The following is a 12,270-nucleotide window of genomic DNA, read 5'->3' as shown; positions in this document are numbered from 1 at the left end:
ACAAATATTGCTTTCTCCTAAGTGCATCTTAACTCATATTTGCTCCAAATATTTTTTTGCATGGTGGATTTTGTTGCAAGCCTTGGTGAATTCTCGAGATCAGTGAAGAGGCTGGTTTTTGGAATCCTTAGTTATGGAGTACTACAGCAACATAAGTTAGTGGAGTCCTTATTGTCGGCGAAGCCCTCTTGATAGAGTTCTTATTATCAACAAAGCCCAGCAAAGCGGTAAGTTTTATATATACTCTGGATAATTTAGTTCTTTAGTTCTCTTTAGCTTTTGAGATTTTTTTTTTTTTTTATTTTTTTTGCTTTTTTACTTATAAGTTTAGTTTATTTTTTGCTTAATAGTTAGATTATTGCTCAACTAGGCTATGTTAGTTAGCTCTGAAGCTAATGTCTCGATTAGTTAAAATAAGCCTTCTATTTATTATAAAAAATGTGATATTATTGTTGTGTTGCATTTTCAAAATTTAGTTAAAGAAAAAAAAAATTTGTGGTCACACTCGAACGGTATTAATGATGAATTTTTTTAAAAAAAAATCAATTTATTTAGAGATTTTTATTTGTCATGTGAATATAAATGTTAATAATAATTTTTTTTTTACTTGACATTAGTTAGAGTTGATTGCCTAATGGGATGTAGGCTAGTTTATAACTAGGGACCATCACAGACGCAGATTTAATAGCCCCTAGATGTGATTATTGACCCAACCCAACCTTCGATCGCATATACCAATACCAAGACCCATAGAAGACGGTGAGAACGAGAGATGGGAGGATCTAGCTTCATCACCTCAGTCAATACTCCGATGAATGGGAGCTACCGTCTCCAGCCTTAATTGGAGCATGACGAGCTCCATCTTCCGGTGGCCATCGTTCGACCTCTCCGGGCTCGCCCCAAGCTGGGCTGGCACGGTGTCACGGTGGCCGGGGATCGGTTTTTCGTTCATCGACAGCATCCTGTGGGCCTTTGTCGTCGCATTCGAGACGCTCGCGTTGGTGGTGACCATGTGTCTCTTCTTTGTCTTCTGTGGTTGCAGCATTTGAGCTAGGCTCTAAACAAACACAAATGGTGGGGCACAAACTCACCTAAGAAAATACTGTTTGTGTTTGCTTTCGTTTGTTTCTTATTCTTTTTTTTCTTTTTTTTTCTTTTTTTTTGACAACTTTGTCCGCCTGCGACTCGTTTTATACGTTTGAAATCCCCTCTTTCAGAAGGAGTTAAGAATAGCCATTAGAACTCCTAAATCATGGCAGCAGATTCGGTCCTTTCTTATACAGAACTGTAAATATAGGATCAGCTTTGTCATTGTAGCTGCTTAGTTTGGATTTATTCACTCGAGTACGCTACTAGCCGGCAAAGTGTTTGCTGAATTTATCGTTCCAAAATTAGTTCAAGTCCAGAGTTAGTTCTGATGACTGGGTTTAAGCTGATGTTAGTGATGAAGATTTGAGAAAAAAAACCCTTGGCAACAATCCAATGGATGCTACTGTGTCACACTAAGAAATTGTATGATGCAGAGAAATTTTCATCCATCCCATCCACTTTGAGGAATGATCTCAGTTTCCCAATGAATGGTGGTGTGGGTGATGGACAAGTCCAAATTAAAGATTATAATTTATCCAGACTCCATGTTCCTCCAATATAATTTTATTGTCACTGTCAGTCTTTGTGAGGCAGATGGCATTAGTTTGGTGGCACCTCCTCTGCACAGATATAGTGAGAATGCAAAATACGGAACCTATTGGCATGAATTTAATACCATGATATATAGGCATGATATAGCGTCAAAGTAAAAGCTTTCAAACTTTCTAAAGCCTTCACGCTTAAGTATCTTGGAAAGGTCATGGGTCAGCTTATTCATTGTTTATCTAAAAGAGTTGATTAAAGAGATGTAAACTATATGATTTTAAGTTGATAATTTAAGTAGGTGGGCTACAAAACAAGGAGCAAGCAACTGTTTCAGAAATCATTAGAGATGCTAAATTTGCCTGCTGATGAAGTCTCTTGGTGTAGGACACTTGTACGTACTAGAGATGTATTTGAATGCCATCTGGGGATTTCAAAGAATTGAAGGAGTCTGTTTCTTTCTCTCTCTTTTTTAAAGTGACTGCCTTTCAGTCTCTTTCTAGTTTCTACCATTTATTACTTTATTGATGAAGAAAAGATGCTAAAAATTCACTCGATCATATGCCTTTACCCCTAATAACTAAAAAGATGTTGTAACTTGTTTTATGCATGAGATATTTTGATTTATTTTTTAGCACAAGGACTCAGATGAAATGAACAGTGCTGAAGCTATGATTACAGTTTGTGTTGACTCATGAAACAAAGACAACCCATCCAGGCTTATTTGTTGAAACAAGTACACAAAGAAAACATTTGCACTTGCAGCAGGAGCAGGGTGATCCAGAAGTTTGTCAATATTTGTGGTCTGGGTTCTTGGACTGTTAAGGGGAGCCCATGAGCTGTGATTTCATACATGGAGGGGATGAATACGTGAGCCGGGCAGCACCTGCCTTGTATCCAAGCTGTAGGAAATTTCTATAGCTTGGAAGGAAATTTTAGTAGCCAAGTTCATCTTTGATATGGTAATGATGCTTGGAATTCTGAGCATGGGCACAATTGTGATCGTGTTTTAAATAAAATCATTTCAAGAAGGCTCTGCCACATCATTTGTTGGGAGAGGTTTTTCCAGCGAGGTCTGGTTTGTAAAGCTTGGGTTTTATAAATTAGTCATTATATTGTTATAATCACTATAATAATTTACATAATTAATCATGCATATATGCATGCTTGCATATAAGCATACGTTTTATTTCATTATAATAAACATTAAGTTACAAGAATACAGCCTGCTATTTAACATTACATGGTTCGCCATACAATAAAATTTGTCTAATTCAAATCTTTCACCATACTATGGTGCATGTTGCTACAATTTGGTTGTAACAAATTTGGTTATAACACCCACCCACCCAGCCAGCCACAAACAGAGCCCATGTTGAGGAAAACGCATGGCCCGTACACGATCTTTATTTGATTTCATTGCACTTGAAAGGTGTTCTATGTTCTATGCTTCTAGTGGTGTCATTTACTAGAAACCCAAAAGGAACTTGGATGTCCAAACTATTTTCACTGTCTTCCCTAAACCTGGTCTTGATATGCATGGGTTGAAGTTTGTTTAATTTGCATCCATCTCCCTTTGCACGATGTGAAATACATACATTCTCGAGGAGAAATTATATTCTACACGGTGTGCACCATATGGCCGTACATATTGATAATTACAATCGTTCGTTTCTATAGCGGTGCACTGAGATCGATGAGTATTTGATGAATGAAGCTCATATAGTGAGCGGTTGTGATGGGCAACGTGTAGATCACGCAGTGCACACACTGTAGGATATAATTTTGCATTCTCGAGAGCCCACTGCCAGCTTGATGGGCCCTACTTAACACAAACAAATTAATGGACACAAGACAAGATGGAGAAGGAAGAAAGAGCCAAGAAAAAATGTGAACACAGCCTGCACAAGGGCTGACCAACTAGCTAGGCTGTAGCTGGTTTATGTCCACCTCCTTGAACCAAGACATCCATAATATTTCTCCAAAACAAAAAAAGGACAAGAGCTATTTTAAACTACAAAGTACGCTAAAATCATTGGCAAGGACAAATATAAAGGTTTTTTTGAGGTTTTTTGTGTTTTCGATGAAGAGGGTTTATATTGGGCTTTTTGCATGGATACCCTTCTAAATATCAGATTTTGCGTGAATACCCTTCCAAAATTGATATTTGCATGTATACTCTCGTAAAACTTTGTTATTGTACAAATATCCCTAATATAACGGTTGCCCTAACGGTGTTTAAAAAAAATCATATTTATATTAATTAAAAATAAAATTAAAATTTGAAATAACGTTATTACCCTTACTCTCCTTCATCCCTTACTCTCCTTCATCTCCACTACCAACTCTCCCCCCCCCCCCCGGCCGACTTCCCCATCCCCTGCGCACCCCCCTGGCGGCTTCCCCACCCCCCGCGGGCTTACCCCCAAGCGCCCGGCTTCCCCACCACCACCACAAACACCCCTCCCCCCCCTCCCCCGCCCCCCATGTATCAGGATCCCGATCGTGGGCCCAAGCCCGAAGCCGAGAACTGGTTAGAGACGAGAGAGAGAGAGAGAGAGAGAGAGAGAGAGAGAGAGAGAGAGAAGAGGAAGGGATGGAGTGCTGGTGGGATCGAGTGGTGATTCTGATGAGGCAAGTCTAGATCAACGTGGCTACTTGCATCGGAAATCGGAAAACTGGTATTTTTTTTTGATGATGCTTGTTGAACGAGTCGATGAGAACTATTCCGGTGGGAGGTTAATTAGATTAGATTTATTTCATTTCTATTTTTTGCTGTGAACCTATATTGAAACTCGATTTTTTGATTTCTAATCGCATACCATATACTTTATTTGAGGATAAAAAAGACGAAATATCACCCATTTTTGATTGATTGTTGAAACATAATATGGTTGTATATTATTCTTTTTTCTTTTATTTTGTTAGGATAGATTTGGTTGATAAGCACTCACTCTTACAATTTATATCGTGCATATTTATTTATATACAGGTTCTTAAATGGAGCAACAACTATTCAAATTGAAAGTAAAATTTGGAAGATATTTTAAGAAAATTAAGAATTCTACAAGACTTAAGTACTACTTTGGAAGACAAAAGAGCTGGTTAGTTGATGTTGACTGCTATAAAGGATTATAAAGGCTATCACATTAATTAATGTATCCAAATTCTTTCCATTTACTATATTTTTTTTTGGCATATATACTCTTCTAAATATAAAAAATTGTATGAATATCCTTATAAAGTTACTATTTGCTTGGATACCCTTATATAAATTTCTATTTGCACGTCTACCCATTAAGGGTATTTTAGTTATTTTAATTTGAAACTGTTAATTTTTTTAACGGCGTTAGATGGCATGGGTACATATGCAAAAATAAGAATAAAAAAGGGTAGAATAGCAAAACAAGTATTTTATGAGGGTATACATGCAAATATCAATTTTGAAAGGGTAGGCACGCAAAATCTGATATTTAGAAGGGTATCCATGCAAAAAATTCTTTTATATTTTGATTACTAAATTTTACGGTAATAAACTTTTAGAAAACAAAAGGAAATAATGCCCATCTAAAAGCATCCATAAAGTATGTGCATGGGTTGCTTTCCCATCCATGGAGCTGTGGGTACAAAATGTCCAATATGGTTGGCCGAAAAGAGGGTAAGACAGAAACAAGTTTAACACGGAAGGAAAAATTCAAGCACTCCCATCTCTTTCGGGCTGAAATTGGATCAAACACGCAACAAATATTAATATAGTTATATCTATATTTTCTAATTGTTCATTAGTATTCTACAACAAATGTTGGAATAACAACAAATTGGACTCCATTGTGCCTCATGGATATTCATCTGAAGTTGTAATTAAATTTACTAACTGGCAATGAGTTGTTGACTCATGAGATTTTTGTAGTTCTTCATTTCTTTGGAAACCACGTATTGATTTTTATAGATCCTTGCCTCGGTATAACATGGTCTGGGCCTGCAATAAGGTTTTTGTTTCCCAAGTTGCGGAACGAGAATGTCGAGATAGGCCCTTTCCCATGGCATTCTTGATATTATAAACACATGTCACGTACTCTATATATTTTTGAGAACTTTGTATTGCACAGAATTGCTTAGCGGGGTAAACTTGATCAGTGGAAAGATGTTAAGGTTTTCTAAATGATGGACAGCATCTAAAACCTTTTACCGCTTGGCCTGCGAGGGAGAGAGATGTCCTATTAATCAAACAATTGCCAAAGTGTTAATATTCCTGAAAATGATAAAAAGAATTTTTGGTACACTGTCACCTCACACAGCACGCATATGGGTATAACTAACAAAATCAAAAAACAATTACCTAATGTGACCATCTTCATTGACACCGACTCTGTTAAAGAGGACTTCATGAATAGTCTCCAAGGATCTTTATGGTGCAAGAGCTCAACCAATTATCGAGTCTGCCCAGCTTCCTGAACATGTGCAGATCGACCCAGTGGGGCACGAAGGGATCAAAGGCATGCTGGAGAATATTGGATTACAACCATATGAGAAAACCTTTTTACTCGATCGCAGTATCTCCCGCATTATTTTGTGGGTAATGTGCATGGCTGATGAGCCCTATGGATTGGATCCTTAATAATGTTTTTTTAAGTGGAGTTTTCATTAGATTTGATCGTTAAACTTTTTATCTGCGTAGTTCTTGTTTCTTTATATCTGGTAATTCATATATAGTTCTTGCTTCTTTATGGTACTAAAGCAGGTACGTTTTCCTATTGGTTGCATGTTTGTGCAAGAATCTTATCACAATATGTCCCCTTCTTTTCCATTCTTTCCCTTTCAGATCAAAGAATGAGTACAATAATTAAACAAGCGTGCGGTAGTACAACACCAAGGAGAAATACAAGCTTCGACCTTTATCCAAACAAGAACAAATTAATACGCTAATATTCAAGCATCCTTCTCAGATGATCCTCATGAGGTTCTTATGCATCCGAATCATTGTCTTTTTGGCTTTGTTTTTACGATCCCGTCGGTGCCTGCAAGCATGAGGTACTTGTCCTTCCTGGTGAGATTTGTGCACTCGAAGCCCAGGGCACTTCCGATCTTTCTCTGGACATGGTTGGCCACTTGGTATGTGCTGCAACTCTTTCCACCAATGGAACGCGTCGGTGTGTTCTCCAGGAACTCGACGTCATACTCGGGGCAAGGATTTGCGAGGAAGTAGAAGGAATCCAAGAACTTGAATCCGGCTGCCGTCGTGCCATAAAACATGCTCACTCTGGTGACCAGCGCCACCGGGATGACCTCGTCGGCCAACTCCGTAAACAGTGGACTGAACCTTAGAAGATACGGTTCCCTGCAAGTGGTCCCTTCAGGGCACACCACAAGGTCTCCTTGGCTCAACAGCCTCTCCATTCTTCTCCTGTCCTCCTCTTTGTTTCGGGTCAGCCGCACCGTTCTGATCGGCGACAAAGCTTCAGAGATGGGGCTGACGCTGTAAGTGACGGCGGTCACGAGCTTGTTGAGCGCGGCGGAGATGTAGACCGGGTCGAGGAGGGTCCGGTGGTTGCAGACGTAGAGGTGACCGCGACCGCCGGGCTGGCGTTCAGTGCTGAAGCTGGGGGGATCTATGGCCCTGCCCTTCATCCCAAAGAAGGCTTCTATGGGGATGGATATGCTGTAGGGCAGAAACAAGAAGACCAGGCATCGAAAGATGGATAGGGGAACGGCAAGGGGTAGCCAGAGGAACATGAGAAGTGTGTTCATTGGGGTTGGCCTGAAGGCCAATCTGCCATCATGGAACACCAGGGGCTTTGGGTATTGTTCTCTGGGTAAGCCATGCCAGCTCCTCTTCTCAGCTTCAGTTACCAGGTGGACTTCCTGCAATAACACATGCATCCTAATTAAACTGCTGCTCATTTCAATCTTTTTGTTTTGCAAACTGCATGCATACGGAAGGTTATAACTACCAGACCCTAAGTCTCCAGTACAATCACCCACTGGAGATGATATCGACTCATATTTATAGGCTTCTTCAGGCGCATGATTCATACAGTGTTAATACGAACATAAATAAAAGGCAATTCTCTCTCTCTCTCTGGACTATAGAACATCTCTGAAGTGGTTGGCCACATATGAGGCCACTTAGTCCGCAGCCTCATTGGCCTCTAAGCAGAAAAAAGAAAAAAAAAGAGATGGTAAAGATTGAGTCTTAGTTTTTCCAATCTCTTAGGAGGAAAAAAAGAGGTCAAATTTCTTCATCCATCTAGTTTTTCTCTCTGAATCATTTCAATCACATGGCGGATATTGATTGGGTAGACCTGTTGGCTCGCCAAATGCGCCTTGCTAAAAAGACGGTTGCTTGGAGATCCACTTAAGGAAGCAAGCTCAAGGTCCTTCTGGTGGCTTGAAGTCGCCAATACTCGAGCCATTTAGGTTGGAGAGGTTCACTGTTTTTCATATAAATATTTGGTTAATTAATATCTAGAAATCTAGGCCCGTGCTAACTAACTAGTCCAAAAGCTAATCAAGGAACAATGACAGTAAGGGAACTCGGAGCAATAATATTGCTGCTGACTTGACGAATTTGGAGTTGTAACATTGCTGCTGGTCTGACCTCACCTCCATTTTTATCTTAAGGAGTTAAATCTAGAAGTGCATACTTGAAAAGAATATACTCATCCGCAGCGTCAACCACAACCATGCCCCTAGCAAAGGAACACCAACGACCTCTGGTACCTTTCACCCTAGAAATTCATGGTAGCAAGCTAACATCCCGTCAAATTAATAGCAGGCTTCCCTTTCAATCATACATACCTTGATTGGTATTGGCATTCACTTGGTTGGACATACATTTTCTTTCTCCTTCCCGGACTTCTTAATCTTCTTACTTTTTCTAACCACTACTATTGCTTAAAAGATGTCTTAACTAATTAATGCTAATAGAGAGCCAGGATTGATTGTCTTTGTGGGTGTTTGAACGAAATGCAAGTATTATTTTCTTTGGTAGGGCCTTGCTTAAGTTCCGGGCAGAACACAACCAAAATCCATAAAAATAAACCCTGTGATTTGATGACTAATGGACCCTTTTCCGGGGATGAGTCCAACCAAGTGGACGGCTCCTCCTGTTTGTACGTACTCGTTGGCAGTGTCGGTGCCATGCACCATTTCGTCCTGCAATGCACGGTCAAGCTATCCTATTGGTGCGATTGCACCATTAATGTCACGAATATGCTCGCCTTGGGTTGCCCAACATTAACGCGTCTCACGTACAGGTTTAAAAATCATGTCATGAAACCTTCCATGAGATTGACGACATGAGAAGTGGATGATGCACTGGAAAGTTGCTCCTCGAAACACTAACAAGCGTAATTTCAGTGGCATGAGTGAGTTTGGTTCTGCCATCATCATGGGGTCGTAGGATTCACGAGAGCTTTGTCTTTTTCTTTCCATACCAGCTAGCATGCCAGCCGTTCATGGAAAACTAATTATGAAAATTTGTACAAATATATATTCGTTATCCTATAAATTTTAAATATTTATATAAAATTAAAAAATATAAATAATAATTTCTAGTTAGTTTTTTTTGCATAAAATTCTAATTATTTCAAAAAGTATTAGAGCAGGCCGATCTGTGGATTAGAAACACTATAGCATGCATGAGCCTAACATCAATCTTGGGTACTTAAACGGTTGGAGCTGGTCTTTTCTTACAACAATTTATTTAATTAATGGATTCAGATCATGTATATAGAGATCATGCTCTTGTTGTTGCATGCATTTTTAAAAGTTGAAAATTCAAAACTATTATTCTTTCAAATGCATTATTTTTTTGAGAGAGAAAGGGGGAGGAAACTGACCAGCATTTTAATTGCTTAGATCCATCATTGAAGATTCAAAATTAGAAACTTTAGTTATATCTTTTACTTGGAAAAATATGATGGATTTCCAATGTTTAGTATGTATATATCCTAGAGCTTGAAAATTTTATGGTATTACCAAGCATACTCTTGGCTTGATATTATTTCATGGTTTATAAAACTATACAAATTATGATCAACAACCTTAGGAAAAAAAAAATACAGGCAGAGACCGACTTTACAAAAAAAGGAAGGCAGGCTTCATTTTAAGGAACAGCTTTTTGCAATCTGCCATCAGGGCTACCGGCAGCAGCAAATTAACTTGTGTTCAGACAAAATGGGAAAAGACCATACATGTATGTTAAAAAATCTGGACGTATTGTCATAATGTCTTGAAATAAAAGAATTTATCATAAGTTAAAAGAGCCTTGCCATAATGTCTTGAAATAAAAGAAGTATCATAAGTTAAAAGAGCCACTTGGCTTCACCGACAAGGTGTCCGTTTGGTCCCGTCTGGTGTTTCTGTCGGGCTACACCCCTCTCTATTACCACTAGATGTATAAGAAATATATCCTTCTTTTATATGGACTAGCGAGGATCCATGCCATGGATTCTTAATTTAGACTCTCTGTGGATGGCTGAATTCTTTAATAACCTTATGTACCACATATTGATAATAACCATGGAAATAAAAAAATAAATAAATGCATATAGATTCAGAAACATATAAGCATAGGCTTTTTTGTATGAAAGAAGTAGAATATATTTGAACTCACCTTGCAATGAGAGAAAAGGTGGTGCCGAGAAGAGTTGCTGCAGCTTCCAAACCCAAAGGCATCTCTACCCGTATCTTCTTCACCAAACAATACCTTCGTTTCCTCCTCCATTAGCCCCGTGTAATACCCACCAAAATCCTTCAACTCCCTCCCAACTACCACCTCCACCTCCAGGTAATCTTTGAGAAACCCTTCCACCATGACCCTTGGCATGCATGTATGACAAACCCTCCTTCTACCCCTCCTCAAGACATCAAAACCCTCCAAGCCCACATCCTCCAAGAAGAACTTGGGAAGCACTGTTGTTCCAACCCTCAACCCCTCCTTCCTTATCCCAAAGAAGCACACCATGACCATCAATCTAAGCCCCACCTCATGGCTCAGACAGCAGAGTAGAGGGTATAAAAGCAAGAGGATAAGGCCCCTCAAGAAGCTTCCAGCCTCCAAGGCCGTAAGCATGAAGTAAGGAAAGGTGGAGGAGGACCTCAAGAGCCCTCCCTCCACATCAAACACTAGTGTTTGTTCCGAGAGCTCCATAGAGAGGCTCCTCGGTAGCTTTAGGTGGGAAGATCCATGGGGACTTCTTCTGTGGAGGAAGAGTGGGTTGTAGAGCCTTCGACGAAGGAAACGGTAGAAGGAGATCAGGAAGGACTTGAAGAAGGCCTTTGATGCCATCTGAATTCTTCTCTCTTAGCTCTCTCTCTCTCCCCCACTCTCTCTTTTGTTGGTTTATGGAGAGCAGCCGAAGGCTATCCGAGAAGGTGGTGGATATATAAATGGCTGCCACATATTGCACCCCTAGCTTTTGTGGAAATTACCATAATAGCACGAGCCGGCTATGTTTGACTTGGCCTGCTAGGCTTCGGAGTCAAAATAAGCTGACGTCGATCTATTGAAGGTTGAAGTCCACAAGAAACCAACGAGACCGACGTCTCACCTTAATCTCGTTATTTTATTGCTATTGGTCCTTCACGGGCCCCACGATCCTTCCTACGTGTCGCTTCGTGAGAGCCAAGTAGATTTGGTGAGCCCATAGTCATAGTACACGTAACTCTTGCTTAGGAGTGTCACCCATGTTTTTTTTTTTCTTCTGCATCGGCGACTCACACACAACGAGTATGGACGCAGTTGCCCAGGTCTTTCGAATATGTGCCGTCTGTATCTTTCTCACCGTGCTGTACGGCACGAATGCACGGTTTAGGTTTGCTAATGCGAAGCTGAAAAGCTCACCGATCTTGAACGCTTTGAAACCTCATCGATCTCCTACTAGGCCCACTTAACATCAAGTTCTACCTGTTACGTGTATCTTAGGACATATAACTTTGTCGGCAACGGGAAGAGGGAGGTGGCAGAAGCCATGTTTGAAAGAAAATGCAGAAGCTCTTCTTATAAGATATCTACACCTATTGGCTAAACGGTTGGCTCTTTTGTTATGGCCATGCTTATTTCTAAACAAAGTATCTCAAGGGTTGGCGGAAAAAAAAAGGTCGGGTTGGTGGCTATGATTTCAAGAGGAAGCTTATTTGGCACTGGACAAAGCATATTTCATATCAAAGGGAAATCTTACTATAAGATACTATGTACAACATCTTGCATAGTTGTAAAATAGATAAAGCTCATAAAATTGGGAGCTACCTTTTGCGAACAAGTAGTCATTTAGATTAGGTAGATGGTCTTGTTTGACAATAGCCTAATGGGAATGGTTCCCACGAGTTATAGGCTTGCAGAAAAGATAGATCTATTAGCAGGCAAAAGTAAGAGAAACACTTCCCAAGTGTTTCACATATATTTAACACATGATGGTACATGAACTCGGGCAATATTGTTGACACGGTCTAACCTAATTGAACTAATATTTAATGTGGGAGTGATTTTTGGACTTGAACCATTAATAATCTCTTGCAACTTTTACTTGATTGCACTCACCACTAGTTTCACATATTTTATAGGGTCTTGAGCCGGGAAAAAAAGGGGACAACTGCTTGGTCTATGATGGTACATACAGGATCCCTTTAAACTAA

General features: G+C 39.8%; 1 protein-coding gene across 1 annotated transcript; it reads right to left on the bottom strand.

Moving 5' to 3' along the window:
- Positions 1–6,411: 6,411 nt before the first annotated feature.
- Positions 6,412–10,978, bottom strand: LOC103701014 (probable glycerol-3-phosphate acyltransferase 3). The gene is made up of 2 exons (XM_008782942.3): positions 10,250–10,978; positions 6,412–7,494 (listed from the first exon to the last, which is right to left on the bottom strand). Exons 1-2 carry the CDS (start codon positions 10,922–10,924, stop codon positions 6,610–6,612), a joined length of 1,560 nt encoding a protein of 519 aa, XP_008781164.2. The 5' UTR covers positions 10,925–10,978; the 3' UTR covers positions 6,412–6,609.
- Between the last annotated feature and the right edge of the window lie 1,292 nt (positions 10,979–12,270).

This window comes from Phoenix dactylifera, chromosome 3, assembly GCF_009389715.1.
Source record: "Phoenix dactylifera cultivar Barhee BC4 chromosome 3, palm_55x_up_171113_PBpolish2nd_filt_p, whole genome shotgun sequence".
NCBI classification, from domain to species: domain Eukaryota; kingdom Viridiplantae; phylum Streptophyta; class Magnoliopsida; order Arecales; family Arecaceae; genus Phoenix; species Phoenix dactylifera.
Note: the sequence above shows the minus strand (reverse complement) of the source record. Positions and strands in the feature narration are given on the sequence as shown.